Source organism: Erythranthe guttata, chromosome 8 (genome assembly GCF_056151865.1).
Source record: "Erythranthe guttata isolate IM_541 chromosome 8, IM_541, whole genome shotgun sequence".
NCBI classification, from domain to species: Eukaryota; Viridiplantae; Streptophyta; class Magnoliopsida; order Lamiales; family Phrymaceae; genus Erythranthe; species Erythranthe guttata.
This window is the reverse complement of record NC_142540.1, coordinates 15,015,001-15,041,082: the sequence shown is the minus strand read 5'-3', so window position 1 is coordinate 15,041,082 and position 26,082 is coordinate 15,015,001. Positions and strand designations below refer to the sequence as shown.

Here is a 26,082-nt window from a genome sequence, read left to right as displayed (position 1 = left end):
GCGCTCTCCAACGGGTAAATACAAATTATTATTTCTCCACACCACGCCGACGATTAACGGAACACTACAATACCGATCTACTCTCGACACAATCCGGTACCCTTTTTGACTTGGCTCCCACTTCGACTCGATAGTGGGGCTAATGATATGCTTAATTGGGTCAACCCAATAAGCATACAATTTCTCTATCTACTAGGTCACGAGCCTGATTTTGAAGAACACTATTACGGAAGCCCAATCACCTTCAAATAAGGTTTGGGCGCTACAAATTAACATCAGCCCAATCGAAAAGGTATAAATAACGATTTAATTTGTTTATTAAATGTATGCCCTATTATCTGAACAATTCTACAATTCATATTCACTCAACTATTTCTACAATCCGCACGCCTGACTTGAGCGTCAGAGGGGTTTCCGCCGGATCAATCCCCGGCCTAGTTCACTTGTTCTCTGTTCGCAGGTATCTAGGACCATCTAGCACGTGAGTAGTGATACACTTTATTCTCCCAACTCCCTCTATCTCAACTACTTAATGTGATCTATTTTTAGCATCATCAAATAATAGTAACGAAATGCTCCAGCATTGTAAGGACACTGATCTTTAATATATTACAATGTTAAATTTTAGTAGTAAAAATTGTATTCTAGTAATGAATGAAAAATTTGTTGGGGGAGCATGCCCTTTCTTTTCTTTTGACGAAAGAATTTGCAATCCATTGTATCGGTTCACTGAATGTAGGCATCCATTTTCACACAATAGCTTGGAAATCACAACAGATGTAAACCACAATCTGCATATGTTATATGACATATGTGAGAGATTCAACCTAATGTCTATGCATTTTTTTTTTTTTTTTTTTTTTTGTTTGTAAAAACACATATTTTAATGGGGAAATGCGGTTAAGGTCTCTTGCAAGGGATAAAAACTCCTATAGCTCCACCCAAATATTTTGTTAAGTAATTTTTTTCTAATAAAATTACCCCTAATCATTTATTATTGACGGTCAATTGTTGACCGGCTGTTAACCAATACTTTGATTATTATTGTCCTTATTGAGGTAGTGTTTGCAAAAGCTTTTACAAAGAGATTATGAGTTTTTTTTTTGCTTATAATCTATTTTTAAGTGTTTACAAAAGGAACTTTTGTTTTTCCTTCTCTTAATATAAGCAACTTTAAGCTATAATTTACAAACACTCTCAACTTTCAGAAATAAACACTTAAAATCATCTTAATTTACAATCTGTAACTTCTACTTTGAAATAAGCTTTCGTAAACACCACCTTAATTGTTAACAAGCGTGGAGAGCTTATTTTCTTTCTATCGGTTAATACGTTGTCCTTATTCTTTAGTTGGCCGTCGATTGTTGACCGGAAACCACAACAAGGACCGATGAATGGCGTACCAAAAAGAAAAGAAGTTGATCGGACAGTATAAAACAGACGGTCGAATAGTCGTAAAAAGAAAAAACTAAAAATTAAGCTCCTTGTTTAGTCTCTAAGTTATTATTATTATTGACAAAAAATCCTTAGTAATCGACTGCTCAACCAGGCAATAGTGCCCCATCTAAATAACTCGATAATAATAATAATAATTTTATTATAATTAGCTTGGTCTTCTGAAGTTGACTATTGTACACTAACACACACAAGTATCTGAACAAAATCAAGGTCCACATCACTTGTACTAAAATCAATCCAATTTTTCATGAGTAGAGATCCAAATTTGTAGTAAATCCATTTTTCAAGAATTCAGTTATTTAACCATCCTCCCAATCATTCTCATCCTCGTCGTCTTCTTCTTCGGAAGCTGCTGCTTCTACGTTTAAGTCAACTTTAAACTGTTCAGATGTGCTACCACCACCACCTGAGAGAGAGAGAGCATCATTTAAAAACGCGGAGAAACTTTCTATATAAAATAACTGCCTAATGTCAAATATTAACAAGACCGTCGTCGACTTGTCAGGATAAACAATACGAGTAAATAATGATGGCAATTACCTGCAGGAGGGGCTTCCTCCCACTCGTCTTCACCACTTTCATAGTCCTCGCGTTTGAATTTCATGCCAACGTGGCGCTCGGTGGATGTATCATATGCTTCATTAGTGATTGCAGTATTAAGAGACTCCTCTTCCTTTTTCACTGTTTCTACTTGCTCGTGTTGTCGATTAAGTAGAGCAGCATAATAAGCTTTAACATATTCATCCTAAACAAAATAAACGGTATGGTTTCGTCACCAGCAGTAATAATATGATATCCACATAAACTACCGAGGATTAAATAAGTGACAACACCTGAAAGAAATACATAAACATAATATAAACCTGAAAAATCTTTTCTTCATCATTTACAATTGCCGACTTTTTGTCATCTAAAAGATCTGAAGCTGAAGCGGCGGCACCATCGATCTTTGGCTCTGCCCCTGCCTCTCCACGTTGCTCTTTTGTAAGATTCATACCTTCCCTTATCATCCAAGGAGGCAAGACTTTCATAGGTGTACTCGTATTCACCGATTTAACGTCTCCTTTATCATCAGCACCAGAGAAAGCAACTTCAACCTGACAAAACTCGATTTTAAGTTTTCATATTGGAAAGGAAAGTCACATCATTAAATAAAAATAACCACGAACACAGTAACAATACTTTCGCTAGCCAACTACAAGCAGAGTATGGTAAAGTCAATTAATGGTTATTTCCACAGGATTTTTATATATTGAAGACTACATACATATTTTTGTTATTCGAAATCACAAATTTATATGCTTCCTTCGTTGCTTCTCATTAATGATATATAAAACAGCCATGAGAATAGAGTCGGAAAAATCAGGACTATATTTCATATGATCTGCCGACGTATGCCTAAACTAAAGTAATTGAGAAATAGAATATATTTTCCTACTCAGACACATCATACTGAATGATCAAGTCATCAAAGGAAAATGAAAGAGTGACATGAGGAGAAATAAGGATAAACGTCCCGCTGCTTCCCCACTTTGACTGTGGTCAATGACAATGTATCTAACTGGTTTCTACATTCAAAACACACCTAAGCTTTTCCATGCAGTAAAAGAAAACAAGAACTTAAAATATAAGTAAAGACTTCAAGAAAACCTTAGTCTCCCCAAGATAAGGCATAGGAGTTCCATTAAAACCGTGCAGAGATTTAGAATCGCTGTTAGGATCTCCATTTGCAGCTCGGTTAGCAGCATTTGCTCTAACTTCCCAAGCTTGAAGATTTCCGAACTCAGGGATTGGCAAATCCTTTACTCTTCCAAGTTGATCTGTCAGTGGTTTGAGTTGTTCCTGTACTCCAACAAACATTCAAAATTCAGTATAGAGGCTAAAGAATTGGCGACACAAAACCAAAAGCTTCATTCACTTGAGATAAAGGGTTAGATACAAAAACTACCCGTGATGTTTTGCCTAATTACAAAGAAAATCAACAAAATTCAAACACAACACCCTCGAAATTTAATAGGGGTACTAAAATTAACAAACAGTTTCATTGTTCAGTTTACTCCTAAGAGAATTAAAAACTAAAAAAATAATTAAAGAGACCATATTACCCCAGACCAAAACAAATCTCAATCATCCATCTCATCTGCAGTTCAATTTTTTTATATTGAAAATTAAATATGTAGAGCTATACATATATTCTACAATATAAACATACGAACATGCATTTATAGATGCACATAGGCCGGGTTGAGAGTGGGTAGAGGTTGTGAAGTGGGGAGGGGCAGTGGGCCAGAGTTGGGTGAGAGGGAGGGAGGGTGGTGTTGGGGCAGGTTAGGGAGGGTAGTCCTCTTTTCTTTATTTTTTTCAAAAATTTCAGTTCACTTTTTTTGTCCAACATTTATTTTATCTAATTATTATATTGTTTTATTATCCTATTAATGGTTTGCAATTTTGCCTTATATTTTTCACTAGTAACTAGCAAAAAGATTAATTAATATATAGGGCTAATTTCACTTGGACCCCGTTAGATCGTGAAATTACACACACCTCCCGTTAGTTCAAAAATTGCCAAACCTCCCCTGTTAGATATTTCCATATACTTTGTTACTCCATCCGTCCATTTTCCCAATGGAAATTGATGATGTCATCAAAAAATTTGAGTGACTGAAGTTGACCATTTTGATTTTTTTACGGACTACTATGCCCTTAAAATTTATTTCAGTTAGAGGGGTGTCAAATTTATAACGGCAAGATTATGGGTTGCTTGAAATAATATCCCTTTTGTAAGGAAAAAAGCCGTTGTACTCAAGATTCTGACCATTACAATCCCTAAAACTGGCCATAACACTACAAATATCACCATTGGCTCTCGATTTTCAGTAGATAAACTAAAATGGCTTATTCAAACTCTTATTCTAGTGCATCAAATTTGAAATTTAGGAAAGCTAAATACATCCGAAGGTCATGCAAAACAAAACCACTATTATAGTTTCCGAAACATTAGAAAATCCGGGTAGATTTTTTATTGTTGTGCAACTCATGGTTTCTCTCATCGGTGCATACATGAATGAAAAAGGTGAAAGAGATTGCCATGTGAAAAATGTCAATGAAGACGAAGATGAAGCTACTATCAACTTTCATAGATCGACTACACCAACTGGAAATGATACAACACAACTTAGACTAGTGTACAAGTCGTTAATTCTAGGCATACTACTTGTGTACACGTTATGCCAAATTGTACTTTTATTTGCAAAATAGTTGTAAAATTGTCCATCTAGCTGAACGTGTCTTGTATTGTTGTCGATTTTTTTAGTGTACTAATATATTACTTTTACCTCCCCTATATACATCTCATCATATAACATTCACCTCCCCTGTAAATTTAGTTACAAAAAGTTGTAAAAGATGAGGGTGAAAGTGACATTTCACACGTTCCGTTAGGCATTGTAAGCGGAACCATCTAATAGCGGAGGTTTGGGCAATTTTTGAACTAAGAGGGAGGGAGATGTAATTTCACTAACGGGTTCAAGTGAAATTAATCCTAATATATATCAATGTTGCAAAAAATGATATATTTATATTTTGAATTTAGATGTATATGTTAGCTACTTAGTCTTTGTATAGTAAGCCCTTAGAAAATCTCCAAGTGGTATTCATTATGTTTGCAAGTTTATTGATTTTCTGGACAACAATTGGATGGATAAGGAGGTTAGTTTTTATTTCCTTCAACGTTTGAAAAGGCGATAAAAGTGAATAATACCAACCAAAAATATAAATATGAATTAGAAAAAGGGACAAACCTCCATCTTTGATAGCATGTCTTTTAGTTTATCATGGCGACGTCTGCTGGCATTATCATCTCCATCTCCCATTTCTTGAGCAGCTAATTTGTCACTCTCAGCAACAAGGACTCCATTGCAGCTTTCACAGTGGAAGTCCTCATCATATGGAGATATCAAACGGAGTGCATCAAGTGCAGTATATCTGTCGTTCGTCTCAAACAAATTATCAGGTTATATAATATCCATATAATCTTAAAACAAAAACTTTGAGAAAATTGCTAACAGCAAACACCTCTTATTGCAGCTTGGGCATATGTACTCCTGAACTGTGTTCTTGCTATCCATTTCATCCTTTAGCTTTTTCTTCATGCGATGCAGTCTGTATCTCACCACATCATATATCTACAAGGAAATTAATTTGAACACTTAATTAAAATGGAGTTTACATATATCCATGGTAGCCAATTATATCACTGAGTGATATCATTACAAAAATAGCATTACGGGAAGTTCTTGGATAATAAAAATAAATATTTGATAAAAGTAATCAATGGAGATGGAACTTAAGTCTAAAACCATCTACCTCAGTCAAATACATTTCATAGGTTTTCTGAAAGACTATACAGAGAAGTTTGTAACGGTATCAGCACTGTAATATACAGTATATAATTTCTAGCACTTGTTACACATCACTAAAGCTTCAACTACTGAGCTGAGTTAGACGGATAAAAGTAATTAAGTATGCCACCAGTCACTGTTATGGCCTATTATAAAGTTTTGTGCACTTAAACTTAGCTCCTTGTATGAAAAATGACACTAATTATACGCAAGCATCTACAATTCTATATTCATCTGCAATTTTATTAACTACCAAAGGTTCATAGTTACAACTTCTGTCAGGATGTCTTCAAATACTTTCTACCAGAACACAACCTTACCACATACATTTTTTTTCCTGTTCTCTATACGTACTTCCACTGCTTCCCACTGTAAACATTTAGTTCATCCATGTCAAGCAGTTCAAAGACAGCACAATGGGGGTGCACATAGTACTTCTTATTTAACAAGAGGAGAATTTGGGTGACTATTTGAGATGGCACTTGGAGAATAGGTGGAGAGCTCAGATTATCAGCAATATCATAAGCATGTTGTTATTGTCTTATTCTGTTTTTCGTATCGGTTTCAGTTTTTGGCTCACATTGATTAATACAACCTTCACAACGAGGATCACATTAATGCTTCCTCTATCATTGCCAATTGGCTATTATCCATCTCTTTATTCTATACGGAAGCTATTTCTTTTCAATCTTCCACATTCAGTCCTACTTTTTCTAATTCTTCTCATCACTACTTAGATACTCTCGGCTCTTTTCCTTGCGTAATCATTCCCCTTTCTTTATAGTCTCTTTGAAGCAAACCATGCTTTATCTACTAAGCTAAGTCAGCAAATAAATTCCTCATAGAACCTACCTACTTCACAAATATGTAATAAGCCTTTTACACCATCTAATTGGCTGTTTTCCTCAAGGAAATTGGCATTTGCAAATATGTAGACTTCATATATGAGGTTCGTTCATCCATCCAACTATATTAAAGTGCATAAAATGCATATTATATTTCCACAACAATAATTTTTCTAGTAAGACAGTTGGCAAGTTAAGAACACCTGAGAGTAATCTAGACAACAATAGGACTGTGTATGCATTTTAAGTTTGTCATCGCCTTCTCTTCCATTCCTCTGACCATCAACTGCGGCAGCCACTGCAGAATTATATATTTTTGCACCTTTGGAATTCTGCAGATGATAAATAATATCAATGAGGCACAGCAGATATAAGAAGGTAATAAAAAAACGAATTACCAAAGTATCCTATACTATCACTGAGAAAGTCAGGTTTCAATGACAAATAACATCTCCTAACAGATCGCATTTAGAAATGAAAATTTTGGATCTAAATCGAGATACTTCAAAGATAAATTTAAAGATAACAGAAACTTCAGCTATTGCTGATACAAAAGGCAATTGGTTCAACAAAATATAACTAAAAAAAACCAGAGAGAGAAGAAGAAGAAAGAAAATCTAGATGCATGTATGGTACAAGAGAATTATCATTTCAAGAGAGAGGGACTGGTTTCAGCATAAACAGATAGATTCTATGTGGCTGCGTATTAATATCCTTCTACTGTCAGTTTTTACCAAGTTAGTCTTGGAACACCAAATCAAGCTAGTATAAAATGATGAGTGCCATGCATTTGGTAGATTGACCAGACGTACGAGTTACAGTATTATCAAACACATGTAAGTGCATATATATATAGCACTCACAGAAGTGTAGAAAGAATGACTAGAAAATAATGATAAAGAGAGGAGACAAATATTTAAGCCATACTGCTGAACAAGCAGGGCATACCTCCTTACGGTGGTCACGAGTGATTAGTTTTTCTTCTTCAAAGAACCTCAATGTCCGACGAAGTTGCTTGGTGTGGATTTTCAAGTCCTTAGCCAAATCTTCTTCCCTAACCCACTGACGTCTAAAACAAAAATCAAATATAAAGTGATAATACTCTGAATCAGTCCAACCACTTTAATTTAATCAACTAGATGATAAGTCTAATCTACAATTTATCAAAATTGGCATGAATAAAACTCACCACCTACTATCTTCAACAATAATTAAAACATGAAAGCCATATAAAGATTACATGAATAAAAATCACCAGTTAATATTGAACTACAACAATAATTAAAAATATGAAAACCATATAAATGTTTAAAATAGGAAGCAAAATACATATTACTCGAAGGTAACTTGCACAAGAAAAATCACATAACTTAATTTGGAAATCAGGGCAGGAATTAAGTCTTCCCTATAATTTATTGAATTTGTAGCACTTCAGAATGATAATTAACATTTTTAGTGCAACTTGCAGGTTAAGAGTAAGTATAATAATTTTTGGTAAGACTTCGACGAACTCAATAATGCACCAGAGAAAATACTACAGTTACATATAGATGATTCCTCAAGCTCCCCATTTCTCTTCTTATTTTGACAAGAGAGCTTGCATATATAGTGGACAAGTATTACAATTTTCATTTCAGACTTCAATGAACTCAACAATGCACCAAACATGTACTATCACAAAATGAAAATGACTTCTTTCGTCTTCATTCTAAACAAGTTGCAACTTAGAACGTAGATTTTCACACACCATATCCACTTGTTTTCTCATTTTAAGAACAGACGTCACGTTCATGCACTACGAACTCAATACTGAAACAAACATGTAGTAGCACTCGATGAGAATTAATTAAGAACTTCCACAAACATAAAAGGAAAGAATGAACTTACCTAGTAAGAGCATCAAGAATGACAACGGCGGTTCCTCGGTTGTCACTTCTACCAACCTTGGTCTGGTTTTCACCTTTCGTTGTCATGTCATCGTAAAACGCTCTTGCCGCAAGTTTTACCAAGCTAATTTTACATGTTAAACAAAAAGATTGAAATTTTAGAACAGCAACAATTAAGAATTAAAAAAAAAATTCAATCATACAGAAATTTTAATACCGATTGAATGGTTCGATGCTAGCCATTCCCTAAGCTTCTAGGAACGAGTTGAGACTTGAGAGTAACACAAAAAAAAAAAAAAAAAATCTTAATCTCGAGCAGCCCCACTGCCACAGCTTTGCATTCACATTCAACCAAAATTCAGAATGAAACGAAACGTGCGTATAAGGTTATTACAATTGCAGCCAAAAAACGGAGAAAATTTTATGAAAATGAAAAAAAACCAATGCTTATCAATAAGATATGCTTGTTTCTCCTAATAATTATGTAAGCGTAAATTTGTCGTGAAGAACTCCAATTGGTGCGTGAACCCCCACGGGCAAAGATGAATCAGAGCAATAGAATCCCTGAAAGCATGTTTCGCCGGCGACTGCTACGGTAATCGATGGCGGAGAGCGTGGGTGTGGGTCGATATATTTCTGCTGATTCCGGCGGTGTGAGAATTTGGGATTTGGGGTTTGTGGAATTAGTGAAGATCCGAAATTGTTCGGGAAAGTATTAGGCCCAAATATATTATTTAAATATTAAATACTAATGTCAAAGTATACTAGAACCTAAGATATCATACGAGAATATAGTTTTTTTTTTTTTTTTTTTTTTTTTAGGATCAAAAAATATTTCATTAGCTCATTTCCGAGCAGAGGATTGACTGAATCTTGACGGGAAGAGCATCTAAATTACATGGTCCTTTCTTAGATAGTGACGCTACTTCGTGAGCTACCCGATTACCTTTCCGAAATATATATTGGACTGGAAAAGCGGCAAAAGTCTCACTCATTTGTTTAATATCCGCAATGATATTTCCATATTCGGCTCGTGAGCTTGATCTGCTGCAATAGTCTATTGTGAGTCACCTTCTAATATGATTGTCGCCCAATTATTTTGATGAGCCATTTCTACAGCCAATAAAGCCGCTTTTGCCTCGGCCGATGTAGGATCCAAAGTGGATTTCAAAAACTGCGACACCCATCCTATGCATACACCCAAGCTCGATTTTCCTATATGGTTGGCTGCGGGTTCCTTCATTACAAAAACTATAGAAGAACATCGATAAATTAATAATCTCGTTTAAATAATTACTATTATTTCTTTTGATCCCAATTCGATAAAAATATACTAAATTATCAGTTCAATAGTTTAATATTTTACTAAGTTAATAAAATTTTAGTATTTGCAACTATATTAATTTATAGAGAGCATGTTTTGTTCTACGCTGGGGACTTCGTGAACGGCTTCTACAAAACGTTTGATGTAATTGGGGAGCGTTTCGTTATCTTTATGTACTACAGAGAAAAGGTGGGCTGGGGTCTTGGCATACTGCTTGTTGATGACGAATTGATTGGTGAAGCGTGTTGACAATCGAGCGAAGGTGTCGATCGATCCTGTGGGTAGAGGTTGAACCAATTCATAGCTCTCTTAGAGAGAGTGGTGCGGAACATTTTGCACACTACAGCGTCCGTTGGGCCATACAAATCTGCCATGGCGTTAAATTTCTCTATAAGGATGGTTGTAATTTACCCAAAAATGTATATAAGCCTTTTAATTTTGTCATGAGATATAAATAAGTAAATTACTAAATTAGCACGGGGATGTTTGGTTATGTTTTTAATGGGAATTTTTAGTTTTCAAAATTTCTGATGGAAAAAGTAGTTTATTGATTTTTGTGTAAATAATGAGAATATGTTTGGATGAAGGAGTATTTTTAGTTTTATGTAGGTGTAGAAATGAGAATATGTTTTGTTGTGGTGAATTTTTTCTACGAAAGTACGTGTAAAAGTAGAATATAATGATTGAGGATTATTATTATTATTATTATTATTATTATTATTTCTATTATTATTTTTTTTATTTTTAGTAGTGGTAGTAGATAGAGAAATTGGGAAGAAATAGAGTGTAGATATTAATTAGGAGAGAGAAATGAGAGGAGAGAGAGTGTGAATATTAATGAGAAGAAAGAAATGAATTGATGGAATAAAATATATAAGTTAGTAGTAGGTTTGAGTAGGCCTGAAAATTGAAAAAAAGTATAAATGATTTATTTTCAATAAAAAATTGAGAAGAAAAAATAGGATTTTCTGGATAAAATTGTGAAACAAACATAATCTCAGTTTTATAAATAGTATAGAATTGAAAATTGGTTTTGGAAATGAAACCAAACATCCACGTAATATTCTCTGCTCTTCTTTTATGTTTTATTTTGTTATCTTTTTCGCAGTGGAAAAAGAAATCTTGTCTACTAACAGTAGAAATCTAGTTAAAACAAAATATGCGCTCAACTCAATAATTGAGTTTTTGAGTATGGACAAGTAAGAATTAGGGCCACCTGAAATTTCCAGTTTGAAATAGTCATTAGTCAAGAACCTGATTTTTTTTTTTTTTTTTTTTTTTTTAATAAATAATTTATAAACTAAAGTGATTACTGTAGATACAAATAAATTGTGGTGGACTGGTTCACTGAAAATAGATGTAGCTCACATGACAAGACAAATGGCATGAAGGTAATTTAGATCAACATGTAGTAGTTCTTTTTTATATGTTAGAGAAATTTGGCTTTGTTTGATTGCACTTTATTTTTATTTAATTATAATGATGACTGTAGTAAGTGAGACATTAGTCAAGCTGCCATGAGAAAAAAAATGAAGGTAATTGGAACCAACGTGGACTAGTTTTTGTATGTTACGGGAGACTAAACCATTGACGCACTATTCTTGGAGGACCCGCTTGTCCACTATAAGACTTTTCTTTGCACACATACATTTTTCGACTCTACTTGGTCTGTGGACAGAAATTTTTGTTATAGTCGTTTGCAAAAGATCGAAAATAAATGTCGTAATACACTGATATATCGGTATATCATTTGAGCTATATGCCTCAAATGCATTCTCCGTTCATCATGATGTATTTCTTCTTCATTGTGATGTTGTTGACGTTTAATCGTTCGGAATGTGAGGCAATTCTGTTTACAGACACAATCACCGTGAGTACTCCCTTAACTGACGACAGTTACGACACTCTTGTTTCAGGTGGAAACAGATTTGAGCTTGGTTTCTTTACTCCTCAGGGTAGTGAGAAAAGATACGTAGGCATATGGTATTATTACAACAAATTGAATATGCCAAGGACCGTTGTGTGGGTTGCGAATAGAGACGAGCCGTTGGTCGATCCGTGTGTTGGAGTCTTTGGTATTGCAGATGATGGGAATATCAAGATCTGGTGTAATGGCAATAATACTGGAGTTGATGTTCCTGTGGTGTCTGTTTCAACTCTTGACACGTCTAGAAGCTCGAACAGAAGTTTGCAGTTGTTGGATTCCGGGAACTTGGTACTGGTCGACGGTCAACACGATAAAAGATTGTGGCAAAGCTTCGATTATCCGACCGATACGTTTCTCCCAGGTATGGAAATGAACGATCACACGAAATTGACTTGTTGGAACTCCTCTACTGACCCTGGTGTAGGATATTATACGTTCGGTCGAGATCAAGGTGTTTACAGCATACTGAAGAGAACAACTATTCACTGGAAAAGTGGTGAGCCTGGTCCTTTTCCGCTGCTTAATAATGATTTGCCTTCTATTGTAGCCCAAATATTTTTGAATTCCGACACAGGGTTGAATCAGCAAAACTCTCAATCAGTTAGGAATGTTATAACTTATCCTAATAATACAAGGCCTTCTTCATTTTACCACAACTCGAGGATTTTGATGAATTCTTCGGGAGAGATCCAGTATTATAATTACAGTACGGATGGAGGTGGAAAGTGGTTATTATTTTGGTCAGCGCCCCAAACATGGTGCAGTGTGTACGACTCGTGTGGGAAGTTTGGTATTTGTAATAACTTGGAAGATAAGCCAATGTGTCAATGCCCGCCTGGATTCAAGCGTACTTCTTCGGAAGATTGGAGTAACGGAGAGTACTCAGAAGGTTGTGAAAGGATGGAGTCGATAAAATGTAACCAGAACCAGACGGACAAGTTTATAAAATTAACGTTGGCTAGACCAGGTGGTCAAGTCCTGCCATTTGATCGGGCTCAGAAACGGGCAGACTGCCAAAAGGAATGTTTAGATAATTGCAAATGTGAGGCGTACTGGTATACAGCTCGTAATATCACCGACAGAGATACTGGTAAACCTGCTGCAAAGTGTTGGATTTGGACTGCTCAACTTGAAAATCTTCATGGGGACTACACCGACAATAACAAACTCGACCTTTCTTTGCGTGTACCTTTGTGGGCTGTAGGTAACTTTACTTTACGTCATATTAATTTCGCAAACCTTCGACAAACAAAATAATTAAGAAGAGAGCCCCATATGGCTAATCTCTTAATTACTAATTAATTAATTGATACAATTTATGTATTGATTGAGTACCTTATAAGGCTTACTGCTATAATTGGTATTGAAGTTTTTTGTTTCCTGTTTTTGTTACTGGCTTATTCAGATTGCAATGACAGAGGCAACAACGACTCGAGTGCAATTTGTGCTCAAGGTGTGTGTTTAATAGATTAGTCAAAACATGTTGTCATTACGTAGGTGGAATAATAACTCGAAGAATTAATTCAAATGTCTTTTTTTGTACTTCAGAACCTGTAAACACTCTTTCACATCGATTTACGAAGAAGTCGAGAAGAATATATGTGATTGTCGTCACCATTTTAGGAGGAGTTGTACTAGCTCTTTGCTGTATCTATATCTTATATAGAAGAAAGATGAAGGCTAAAGGAAGAGGTATATATATAAACTAGCAAAGCTCGAACTAAACATTTTCTTTTGATTATAGTCCAACTAAATGATTTCAACAAATATTACAATTTTTCGATTATTCCAGAAAATCGAGGAAGCACTGACAGACTAATGCTTTTCTCACATGAAAGTGAGAGACAAGTAAATGACTTGATGATGCACCAAAATAACCAAGGCAACATTGATGTTCCTTTCTACAATTTGGACGTTGTTTTATCTGCTACCGACAATTTCTCAGATGCAAAAATGCTCGGCCGTGGTGGATTTGGGCCCGTATATAAGGTCGCCACATCATTTTTTTTCTCACAGTGTGGAATTTTAACGTATGCTCGACTTTCTGACGCTAAAGTCTTGCAGGGGAAGTTTCCAGGAGGAAGTGAAATTGCAGTGAAGAGGTTGTCGAGTTTCTCCGTTCAAGGAATCGAGGAATTCCGAAATGAAGTTATCTTGATTGCCAAGCTTCAACATCGAAACCTTGTTAGACTTTTGGGATACTGTATCACAGAAAAAGAAAAAATCTTGCTGTACGAATACATGCCTAACCGAAGCTTAGATGCCTTCATATTTGGTTAGTTAGTTCACCCCACATAAATATATTTTCCATTTTGAATAAGCCCGTAGTTAATATATATTTCCTTCTTTTTTTGTTTCTTTTTCCAATGACATTCTTTGCTAGACCAAAGTAACTGTTTGCTACTAGACTGGAATCAACGTTTTAATATAATTTTGGGGATAGCAAGAGGGCTACTTTACCTTCACCAAGATTCGAGGTTGAGGATCATTCATCGAGATATGAAAACGAGCAACATTCTACTGGATGAAGATATGAATCCCAAGATATCGGATTTTGGCTTGGCAAAGATTGTCGAAGGCAAAGAAACAGAGGCAAGTACCAACAGAGTCGTCGGCACCTAGTAAGTCTTAATTAATACGTACCACGCGAAAACTAATATGCATGCATGTCGATCGAGAGAGTAATTAGTTAAGAAGATTGTTTGTGTTTGCCTTTTTAAATGCAGTGGGTATATGTCTCCAGAGTACGCATTAGACGGGAAATTCTCGATAAAGTCGGATGTGTTCAGTTTCGGAGTTGTGATGCTTGAGATAATCAGTGGGAAGAAGAACACCGGTTTCTATAACCCTCAACAAGTCTTAAATCTCCTTGGATATGTGAGTCAAATGTTGACCATTTTTCGATATGTTATACGCATTTAAATTTACTGCTTGATGACTGACTTTTATTGTCAGGCGTGGGGATTGTGGATTGAAAACAAGGCAATCGAGTTGGTTGATCCGGTGGTGGTAGAATCATGCGAGGAATGTGAAGTGATGAAATGCATAAATGTTGGGCTGCTGTGCGTGCAAGAAGACCCGAACGATCGGCCATCCATGTCAACTGTAGTTGTAATGATTGGCAGTGAAAACACGACCTCTCTTCCGAACCCGACAAAACCGGCCTTTGTAGTGAGGAGACATCATTCAAGCACATCTTCCTCCACCTCCACAAAACCTGCTACCATCTCCAGCAATCTGCTGACTGTTTCTATGGAAGAGGGGCGATAAGGGGTTGTTTTATATATATATATATATATATGATCACTTAAATTTATGTTTTCTTATCTTCCTTCCGGTTACTCTAGGCACATCCATTGAGCATATTCCGGCACAAGAATATTGACACGCATCTAGTGTAACCAGCTCTTTTTGTTTTTCTGTGTGTGTGAATTTGTAGAAGAAATTGAAAATAAAAAGGTTTTATACCTTGTCAATAACTTCATTCATCTTAGTTAATTATTTACCTAAATAATAATAATTTTTTTGGGATCGAATTGAACAGTAACACATGGTATACCAAGTAGATACAAAATATATATATATATATATTATTTTTTTTGTGTGTGTTTTGGATTAATATTCTAGCTATACATTGTTGTTTGATATCATAAGAGAAAAGTAAATTAGTACATATTCCTAAGTAGACACGGCCAACGGGTGAGTTGGGCCGGGTCGGGGTCTGAGTTATAGGAGGCGGCCAAAACTGACCCGCTGGGAGGCGGGGGCTGGACGGGATGGAATGGGATGGTAAACGAGTTGAGCCGACTCATGAGCTTTATGAGTCGACTCGAGAAAAGCTCGAACTCGAGTTTTTTTTTTAAATTGTTTGTGAACTCACGAGCCGAACTAAATACTCGATGAGCTCGAGATCGACAAAATGGACTCGATGCTGGCAAATCAGCCGAGCCCGGCTCGTTCACACCCTAGGAAGTATTGTCCCTTACTATTTATTTTCAACAAGTTGAGTTATATTTTGTTGATCAGCAAAAAAGAAAAAAAAAATAAAAAAATAAAACAAAAAAAATAATAAAAGAGTTTATTTATTTTCAATAAGTTGAGTTATATTTTGTTGATCAGCAAAAAAGAAAAAAAAAAATAAAAGTGTTATATTTTGTTGAAGGAAAAGTGGGAAAATATAATAAACCCATCAATCAATCAAAGCTTTTTCATAATAATAAAAGTAAAAAGCAGTTTGCCCCCTAAATTAATGCCCGTTTTGCACATTGTCTCCCAAACAATTTTTTTTTGCACGTTTTTACCTAAACTCGTTTTTTTGTTGCAAGTTGCCAAAAAGTGGTATTTTCAGGCGAAATCCACCAGAAGTGTAAACATGCAGGGGCAAAATTGTCTTTTCCCCTTTATTTATTTATTAGTGGGTTTAGTTTAATTTTCCCATCTCTCTCCCCCATTTTAGTTAATTTTTCCACCATTTGCCTTCTTTCCCACTCTCTAGTTCGATCTTCCACAAATGGCCAAATCCTCTCTGGTTTCATTATTGTTGCTATCACAGAGATAGAGAGAGCTTCACATTTTTAATTCATTTAAGGGAAAAAAACAACTTTATTCAACCAAAAAAGAAGAGAACAGATCAAAGAAAGAGAAGAGCAAGAAAAAAGATCTGTCAATTTTTTTAACAGCTTTATTCTATTCGCATCTATTATCTCCATCACCTAGTCGGAAATCCCATGGTTGACAACCTAGAAGAAACCCCACTCTAGCGAGGCCTTAGTAATCTACTTCTTGCAGGCTCCGACCACGAATTTTCCGAGCTCGAGCTGCCCCCCCAAATCGACAATTGGCAGATTGCATTCCTCCACCGATGGAAGCTCCGGCAGGTTCATCTTCTGCGGCGGCGCAGTGGCGATCAATTTGTTGAAGAGATTTTTTTATGTTTTCTCGAACGGTGGGTCAACTTGCACAAATTAACAGTTAGAGCAAGAAAATAAAAACAGAGGTCTGAATGTTAATTTCTCACAAAAATCACCATTAAATTCGAAATTAAAATCATGTAGAACAAGAAGAGGAGCAAGACAAATCACCACCGTCACTGTCTCATTTGTCCTCAATGATTTTGTTTGCCAGGGAACCGATATATAAAAAAAAACGAGAGGGGAAAAATCAAAGAGAAGATGAATGCTAAATTGGAAGAAGAGAAGCAACACGAAAAATTGATGAAAATTTTTACTGGGATATGGGATGGATGGGTTGGCTTTGGGAGAGTGGTGGTCTGACGGGATGACAACTCCTTCTTTTTCTTTTTCTTTTTTCTTTTTTCTTTTATTTTTATTTTTCTTTATTTTTTAATGATTAAAATATAGAATGTAAGTGAAGGGACAAATTTGCCCCTGAAAATCTCATGTGCAACACACGTGTTGTAATATTCCGGTCAAAATTGTCGGAATATTCCTTTTAGGAGGCACCGTGCAATGAATTAACGAGTTCAGGTAAAAACGTGCAAATTTTTTTTGTTTAGGGGGCAAAGTGCAAAATGAGCCATAGTTTAGGGGCAAACTGCTTTTTACTCTAATTATAATTTCCCCAATTCAGACAGCTGCAAGCTCCGACCATAATCTGCCTATCAAAAAAAAAAAGCTCCGACCATAATCCGGCGAGATCAACTCACAGCTCTCCGAGGTTGTTTCCCATCTCATGCGTTCTATTCATATTATTATCCATCGCGTAAATACGTTTAATTTGTCTACTTGAATTTTGAATTTTGGTTCACTTTTTTGGGGCAGCATGAATTTGCCCTAACCATCGTTTTCTCTTCTTATTGCAACAATTTCGATTTCTTGAATTTTCTTAGCTTCATCGTTTGTATGTGGGTTTCTTCTCTTCGTTGATAATTGCAAATAAATCCATTTTCTTGGTTGCTGTGCATCTACTGAATTAAGAATTGCTTTTGGGATTTTGACAGATAGATACAATATGAACAACAACAATAGCAATAGGCAGAGAAATCTTGGGCCAGGGGTTCAATATTTGCTGGACTATCTGAAAAGAACACAATCAGAGAATCCCGGTTTCTTCTACGCAATCGAGGGCAACAACGAACAATGTGGAAATGTCTTTTGGACCGACGAGACTTCACGTGCGAATTACACCTATTTCGGCGACACTGTCAGAGTCGATACTTCATACAGAACGGACCGATCTAAAATACCGTTCATCACTTTCACCGGCGTAAATCATCACGCGCATCCCGTCCTCTTTGGCTGCGCGTTGCTTCTGAACGAATCAGACAGCACTTTCGTTTGGCTTCTCCAAACATGGCTTCAATCCATGTCTGGACGAACCCCTGTCTCGATCACCATCGACCCTGATCGTCTTATTCAGATGGCTGTGGCTCAAGTTCTCCCACAGACACGAAATCGTTTCTGCAGATGGAGCATTTTCAGACAGACAATGGAGAAGTTGACTAACGTGTATCAAGCAAATCCTACTTTCGATCTTGAGTTGAAGAAGTGTGTCAATGAAGCCGACACCGTTGAGGAATTCGATTCTTGTTGGGGGGCACTCTTGAGTCGATACTATCTGATGGAAAACGAATGGCTTCAGTTTTTATACAACATTCGTGATCAATGGGTTCCTGTTTATTTGAGAGACGTGTTTTTCGGCGAATTGTCGACGGTTGAGTGGAACGATGCTTTGAGTTTGTTCTTTGATGGGTTTTTGAGTGCCTCGACTACTGTACAGCTGTTGATCAAACAGTACGAAAAGTCTGTATCGAGTTGGAACGAAAAGGAATTGAAGGATGATTTCGATACTTGTAATACGACCCCGATTCTTAGAACACCGTCACCTATGGAGAAGCAAGCTGCTAATCTTTATACTAAGAGGATTTTCATGAAATTTCAAGGCGAACTCGTTGAAACTCTTGCTAATCCTGCTACTGTACTCGACGAATCCGGTGCGGTGACAACTTATCGGGTGGCTAAATTTGGCGAAGAGCACAAAGCTCACACCGTTAGATTCAATGGGTTTGAGATGAAAGCTACGTGCAGTTGTCAAATGTTTGACTTTTCAGGGATCATTTGCAGACACGTACTGTCGGTGTTTCGAGCTAAGAATGTTCTAATGCTCCCTCCCGATTATGTTCTGAGGCGTTGGACAAGAAACGCAAAGACGGGTGGCGGAGAAGAATCCGTGCCTGGATATGCTTCTTCCGCTTCGCCTAATATTAATAATAATAGTAATCTAGAATCTCCAATGGTTCGTCATAATAATTTACGCCAAGAGGCTATGAAGTATGTGGAAGAAGGTGCAAAATCGATACATGTTTACAATGTGGCCATGAATGCGCTGCAAGAGGCTTCGAAACGAGTTGCGGCTGTGAAGAACAAAGCTTCACACGGGATAAGTGAAGCAAATGGAAGAAACCTAGAAATGCACACGGTCGAGAATCAATCTTCATCGTGTTTATCGAGGGTAAGATACTTTGAACCTATCGACTTTTTGTTATTATATATTATTAGCCGTAAGTTACTGTGTGAATAGGCTTCGTTCCACTTGCCTAATTTTAATACTGCCTGCGAAATGAAGATTACACATACTGTTATATTTAGAATTGGAAAAGATATATCGAATAATAAATACTTTGTTTCCAATTTGCTTGGAATTTTGTGGTCTTTAATTTAAGGTTAGTATCAATGGTCGATAATTGTTATGGAGGACTACGTAGCCATTTAGTCGGGAAAGCAAGAAACATTGTCACACTTTTGATCTATAGAAACTAGCAATAGATTAAAGGACTGGAGAAAGGAAACCAACAATAATCCGAGCTGCGGATATATTGCTATAGGAATCTGTGTCACTGAAGAACATAGAACTCGGTGGGGGCAAACGGCTGAATTGATTTCTACTGTATATGTTAAAATACATGATTATTTGAAAATTCCAAGATATGTGTTACTATTTTGAGAATAGGAATTCGACTCCACAAAGAAAACATGACAGTTTAGAACCTTATTATGGTTCGCTCAAACTTGGGACTTTTAATTTAGGGTAAATTACGGCCACCCCCCCTGAGATATTTCGAAAAAAACCTCTCCTGTTTGGGTACAACCACCCCTCGAATATGAATTTTCTTTTGCATCCACCCTTGCGGTGTCAAATTTAGTGGAATCTTCTAAGTTATGTGGAATATTCTCCAGTTTGTACCCGTTTTACTCCATTCAAGCTCCACATTTCGTAACAAGATGATCATAAGATGTGTCTCTTGGCTTGTAAATACCGGTTTGTGGTGCGTCAGAAACTTCCTTTTTGCACAAAACGAGTACAAACTTGAGAATATTCCACGGAATCTAGAAGATTATGTTGAATTTGACACCATAAGGGTGGACATGTAAGAAGATTCATAGTTGAGGGGTGGGTTGTAATTACCCAACAAGAGGGGTATTTTCGTCATTTGACATGAATGTCGAATTTTTTGTTTCTGTTATTAGTATATCAAATATATTTTTCATTGCATTGTAGATATTAATTCCCTTAAAAGCAATCTGCTGCAGTGTCGAAGCTCCAGCCTTCTCAGTGTTAAAATTGCTAAAATGTTCACTTACTGAAACTGTTGCTCAAGTATGTGAGATTATCCTCAATTCGTTGCAGAAAACAAACAAATAATTTGCTAAAATAAAGTTAAGAATTTCTTAATTAGTGATGAAATGGCTTAAGTACGTAAAACTCAATGTATTGTAATTCATATGTTTGAATCTCTAAATCTTGAATAACAATAATAATTTTAATAATGCAGGAAGAGAAGGAGAAGAAGATGAATGAACTAAGTGGTGAGCTTGAACGAACAAACGAAAGGTGTGAAGTATATCGGGCGATTCTACTAGCACTATTTAGAGATATGGAGGACCAGAAGTTGAAGCTCTCGGTTAAGGTCCAAAATGCTCGTCTTTCGTTAAAAGAATAACATTTAATTCTGCATCAGTATAGAAGATCATCAATCACTTTTGCCTTAGTCGCTCTGTGAGCCGTTAGATATTTACGCATGACATTGTAAATTGAAATGGTGGTCTATTTGTACACGTAGTCGGGCTGACTTTTTTCTTGTTTTGACAAAGGGGTGGCTAGAACTAATATCAAATTTTTCTTACTTCAATACCGAAAAAAGAAAGATAATAAATAGTTAATGGCATTGATACCCTTAATGAAAATCAAAACATGTCGAATTTGGTGTCGAATTTCGACACCAACATGTCGAAAAATTACTGCTGCTTAAAAAAAATCGACACATACATGTCGATTTTTTGTGAAATTTCGACATGGTGGTGTCGAAAATTGACAAAAAAACGATATGTATGTGTCAAAAATTGTCGACGGGGTTAAAAAAAAAAAAACTTCAAAATTGACTTCCAAACTTTAAAAAGACATGAATACATACTTTCATGGGTTCTCCTACCATTTAAATTGTAAACTACCATTTTGATGTCTTGTGGCTCCATTTTATATGTTTTGTGACGTTTTGAATTTTTTGATTTTTTTGGAGGGTTTGTAAGAAGATGAAATAGAAGAGATGGTTTCATGTGTTTGGGTTTGGGGGAGAAGAAGAGAGTTTTTTTATTCTTTGATATTGAAATGAGGAAAAACAAAATTTGTTTGTATAAATTATATTTTGTTTGATAAGGATATTTTAGTACTTTGTTAACAAAAAAAAAAAATTATTTTGTGGTAGTAATATAAGAAAAACATGTAAAAACTTCTATAAAATAGGTATTATACTTAGCGGTACTGAAATAAGAAAAAAATTAATATTAGTTCTAGCCGACCCCTTTGACAAAACCTTGAAAAGGTACTGAACATCGCCTCTTTCCAGCACATTTGTATGTATGTGTTCTTTTCGAAGTTTGAACTTTGACGTAGAGCTGGAGTTAGATAGATGCCTACCTATTAAGGTAATGTTTTAAAAAAGCTTCTTAAAAGGATTCTACCATGATTGTATGAAGGACTTTCCGGCTTTGATAAGATCATTTGGATGTCGACAACTCCAACGAGCATCAACCGATGAGCAAATATTATGAACAATAACATGTATGGTTGGCAGAGGAGCCGTGAGTATATATCAATATTATATATATATACAAACGGTTGAAGAGTAATTACAGGGAATTTATTAAACGAAGAAACGACGAATCGGATCAAAAGTAGGACACCCTTTGCGCTGGAAAATTGTTGATGGGAGTGGCCAATGGTTATTTTCTTGTTCTCAAGATATTATGAGGATGGACTGTTAATTAGCAATGTTTTACTAGATATTCCATTTAGGGCCCTCCATTAGTAATGTTTTTGACAGCGACCCCCAAAAGCTCGTCTCTTTGTGTCGTTAGGCACCGACGCAGAAGTTCCTCAAATTATCTCAACTAGTTTTTGTATTCTGTAATATATACATATATGAACTAATATTACATAGAAAGCATTTCTTTTTTAAAATAAATTTTGACAAAAGTTCATCGCAACACCAATGGCAACTTTTTTCGCAACAAGTTCTTGAACAAGTAACTAGGGCCTGGGGGTAATCCGATGATCGTGAATCGACAACGAAGCTCGTTTTAATTGAACCCTTATAAAGGAGTATAGTAAATAGATAGTGTCTTTAAATTGTGCATGCCACAACTTTTATTGAGAGCTTAGTTAGCAAATTAATCTCTTCAAGAGAGTTTCAACAAATAGTCAATCTCTCGACGATAAATTAATTAGCACCTCGTTGTCTTCAAGTATTGCTGAGTGTGGTCCATGCTTTGGCTAAGCGTTAAAATGAGCTTATAAGATGTTTTAGAGCTTATAAGCTCTTTCAAAATGCTTAATAAATTTAAAAAAAAAAATCTTATTTTTTTATAAAATAAGCTACTGGAGAGCATATAAGATATTTTTTTAAAAAGTACCTCTACCCCACATTTTTATGTAAGATCTTATAACGAGTAAAAAATAGGAAATAAGCTCATTATCCAAATACTCTAAAAAGTATTCCTGAAAATAAGATGTGACAGTTTATCAACTCTTAAAACATTTTATCAGACGTAAGAGTTCATCAACTTTTTAAATAAGCTTAGCCAAACACCCTCTAAGAGACTTCTAATCAAATTGCCCCTTACTTTAATGGCAAATAACATGTATCAACTCTTCTACCGAGAGTATGTATTTATTTGAGTTTAGTCTATTACTCCCTCTGTTCCATAATATCTGTCTCTTTTGAGATTTTTTTTGTTTCATATTATCTGTCACTTTACAATTCGAATGCTGCATCAATTGCTCATTTTTTCAATTTTACCCTTATTAGCTCTATATCACTATTCCTGCATTAATTAATAAACAAATGTATTTTGGTCCATCAATATCTATTTTCCTGAAATTAAGACATATTTATTGAGATCCTTAATATTTGTGCCAATGTAAAAAACGACACATATTTAGGAATAGAGGGAGTATATGTTTACACACTTTTACTAATGTAACATATATTATTTTGATTCCTTCAATAGTTGTTTGAAATAGAATATGGACTTAGGTTATATCTTTATTTCATCTACTAAATAATTTGTATATTACTTTAGTATTTTGTATAGTATTCGTTTTATTGCTCATTAAATTATTAGGTATACAGTAAAACCTCGACAACTGAATGTATCGACATATGAATAACCTTGCAAATAAATTTTATTATATATATTTTTCTTTTTGTAATGACCGACAAGACGCTAACAACTCAAGTAAACCATTCTATTTAGGATATGCCAATAGTTTACTACATCTGACTATCTGAGCAACTCCAATAGAAGAACCAAATGAAGTATCAAATTATAAAACTACCATTTTGATTCCCAAAAGTCAAAATATGTCACTCCAATAAAGGAGTTAAGTGGTAATTAGTTTGATATTCAACCTACAGAAAGTGTAAAAATGCACAAAAAAAAAAAAAAACTGAATCAAATATTCCTTAAAAATAGCTCTAGCAATTTCAATAGGAAAAAAACTTTCAATAAAATTTCAATAAAAAAGGGATAATAATTTATTTAATACCTATGGGTTGAAGTGTTTGAAGCATATAAATTTGTAAAAGTATCAAAGTGATATCTCAACTGATGCTCCTCGCATATATTCATTATATTTTGCAAAAATATATCTTGATTTTCTTTTTGATTAGTTGGCAAATATTTTGGAGCAGTATAAGATGCCGCTAACAAACTCCACACAAATATCAACTTTTCTCTTTTTGGACGTAACGACTTTTCGGTTCATGTTTCCACGATTTTTTCGGATAAAGAAAGAATAATTAACCTCCAATCAAATTCTCTATTTATCTCATATATATAAAAAATAAAAACATTGGGCAAGCCTAAGAAACCTAATGAAATTTCCGTAATTATTCATTTTTAATATTTTTTTACTAATTTTGTAACTATATTTTCAACAATTATCAAAACTGACACTGAATCGTGTAAAATACTTCTAGTTTGAACCAGCTGTTTTGTCATCAATAAGTCTCAAATCTTAAAAAATAAAGATAGAAATTCGATCTGTAAAATTGATTATTTTTTTTCACTTTTAAAATTCGATCTTGTGCATCGCACGGGGAAAAGATGCTAGTAATTGTTAAAAAAAAATCAATGTTTAAAAAGTGTAAAAGGATAGGGTTGGAAATTGATTGGAATAGATCGGAAATGGTTATTTCTGAAAATTTTCAATTTTTTCGATCATAAAAAACGGGTTCCAATTTTCTTTAAAAAGAAAATAATTACTCGGAATCGGCGGAATTTCGAAAATTATAATATATTGTTCCAAATTCGGATATAACGGAAATTTTCAATAATATTTTTCTATCTTTTTTAATTTTTTGCAGGAAAATGCAAGAAAATCCAAAAGAGAATTCAGCCAAACGCAATAAAATAAAAACACGAGTTAATTGTACACCCCCTGCGAAAAGTCTAATTGCCGGAATTATTGATAATTGTATATACCATTTCGATTCCGTTCCAAATCTTATTAATAAAAGTAAGGTTGCTTCTGATAAACACTAGAAAACTTTTCGAACTCATTTGATAGTTATAATTGTTATTTATTTATTTGAATATTTATTTTTATTATTTCATTTCATTTAATATAATCAAGTTTAATAAATACATTAAGTATTAGCCGGCCTTTTTTATCAGTTTCTTTTAGGAGTGTGCGCGGGTCATAAACCCGCCAGTTCTAGCAAAACCTGCTCTCGTCCCATCAACCAACGGTTCTTGATTTTAAGGAACCAAACTTGTAGGTTTTCGACGGGTTTATAGTAAGACCCAGTCTTCACGGGTCGAAACCCATCATACTTAAATGTATTAGTGTTTTAATAATTTATAAGTTTTACGATAAACTATTTAAAAAAAATGACCAATCATAAAATCTTAAATTGAAACCAATGTAAATAATATCAATAATAAATGTAAAAGTAAAATAAAATTAAATAATTTTAACCATAAATTCATTAAAAAAATAACTAAATTCAAAGCTTTATGCTATATAATTTATTATACTATATAATATAACATTATGTATTATATATTATTAATTTATTATACTATACAATATAAACAAAACGACATCATTTTGATGGCGGGCGGGATGGGTTACACGGCTATTAAAAAAATATTAACTTGTCTTAGACACAAATTCGCGGATTTTCTCTATTTCATGATCTAATCCTATTGATGGATCTATCGATCCTGTCCTAATGGGGCGGTTTTTACCATATTTCACGGGTTCAATGGGTTGATGGGTTTGAATTGTCCACCCTTAGTTTCTTTTACGCTCGTCGTTGAACGTTACACTATCACTAATAGTAATTATACTGACAATACATTTATGTACTTTCGTTGACAGTACAATTACTGTCAGCGACAATATTTTTTTTTTTTTGGTTATTATTATTATTATTATTATTATTATTATTATTATTATTATTATTATTATTATTATTATTATTATTATTATTATTATTATTATTATTATTATTATTATTATTATTATTATTATTATTATTATTATTATTATTATTATTATTATTATTATTATTATTATTATTATTATTATTATTATTATTATTATTATTATTATTATTATTATTATTATTATTATTATTATTATTATTATTATTATTATTATTATTATTATTATTATTATTATTATTATTATTATTATTATTATTATTATTATTATTATT

The 26,082-nt window shown here is 34.5% G+C and overlaps 3 protein-coding genes across 6 annotated transcripts; 2 read left to right on the top strand and 1 right to left on the bottom strand.

The window, feature by feature from the left end:
• Positions 1-1,449: 1,449 nt before the first annotated feature.
• LOC105951232 (Transcription factor TFIIE, alpha subunit) lies at positions 1,450-9,681 on the bottom strand. Its single transcript, XM_088821934.1, has 10 exons — positions 8,807-9,681; positions 8,591-8,713; positions 7,652-7,772; positions 6,907-7,035; positions 5,533-5,642; positions 5,259-5,442; positions 3,109-3,300; positions 2,322-2,555; positions 1,999-2,203; positions 1,450-1,864 (listed from the first exon to the last, which is right to left on the bottom strand). Exons 1-10 carry the CDS (start codon positions 8,830-8,832, stop codon positions 1,758-1,760), a joined length of 1,431 nt encoding a protein of 476 aa, XP_088678060.1. The 5' UTR covers positions 8,833-9,681; the 3' UTR covers positions 1,450-1,757.
• A 1,490-nt stretch (positions 9,682-11,171) lies between these two features.
• Positions 11,172-15,316, top strand: LOC105951230 (G-type lectin S-receptor-like Serine/Threonine-kinase). Of its 2 annotated transcripts, none has more exons than XR_016033171.1 (8): positions 11,172-13,044; positions 13,246-13,293; positions 13,389-13,532; positions 13,633-13,829; positions 13,905-14,115; positions 14,224-14,461; positions 14,584-14,717; positions 14,796-15,316. XR_016033171.1 is itself a non-coding variant. In XM_012974617.2 (8 exons), exons 1-8 carry the CDS (start codon positions 11,673-11,675, stop codon positions 15,108-15,110), a joined length of 2,676 nt encoding a protein of 891 aa, XP_012830071.2. In that variant the 5' UTR covers positions 11,172-11,672; the 3' UTR covers positions 15,111-15,316. The 2 variants fall into 2 exon arrangements, 1 of the variants encoding a protein (XP_012830071.2); XM_012974617.2 differs by having other exon boundaries at positions 14,567-14,717.
• A 2,091-nt stretch (positions 15,317-17,407) lies between these two features.
• Positions 17,408-21,748, top strand: FRS9 (FAR1-related sequence 9). Of its 3 annotated transcripts, none has more exons than XR_016033170.1 (4): positions 17,408-17,516; positions 17,800-19,310; positions 20,632-20,909; positions 21,703-21,748. XR_016033170.1 is itself a non-coding variant. In XM_088821933.1 (4 exons), exons 3-4 carry the CDS (start codon positions 17,811-17,813, stop codon positions 20,797-20,799), a joined length of 1,668 nt encoding a protein of 555 aa, XP_088678059.1. In that variant the 5' UTR covers positions 17,408-17,454; positions 17,489-17,516; positions 17,800-17,810; the 3' UTR covers positions 20,800-20,928. The 3 variants fall into 3 exon arrangements, 2 of the variants coding, with proteins under 2 accessions (XP_088678059.1, XP_012830069.1); XM_088821933.1 differs by lacking the exon at positions 21,703-21,748 and having other exon boundaries at positions 17,408-17,454; positions 17,489-17,516; positions 20,632-20,928; XM_012974615.2 differs by lacking the exon at positions 21,703-21,748 and having other exon boundaries at positions 20,632-20,928.
• Positions 21,749-26,082: the final 4,334 nt, after the last annotated feature.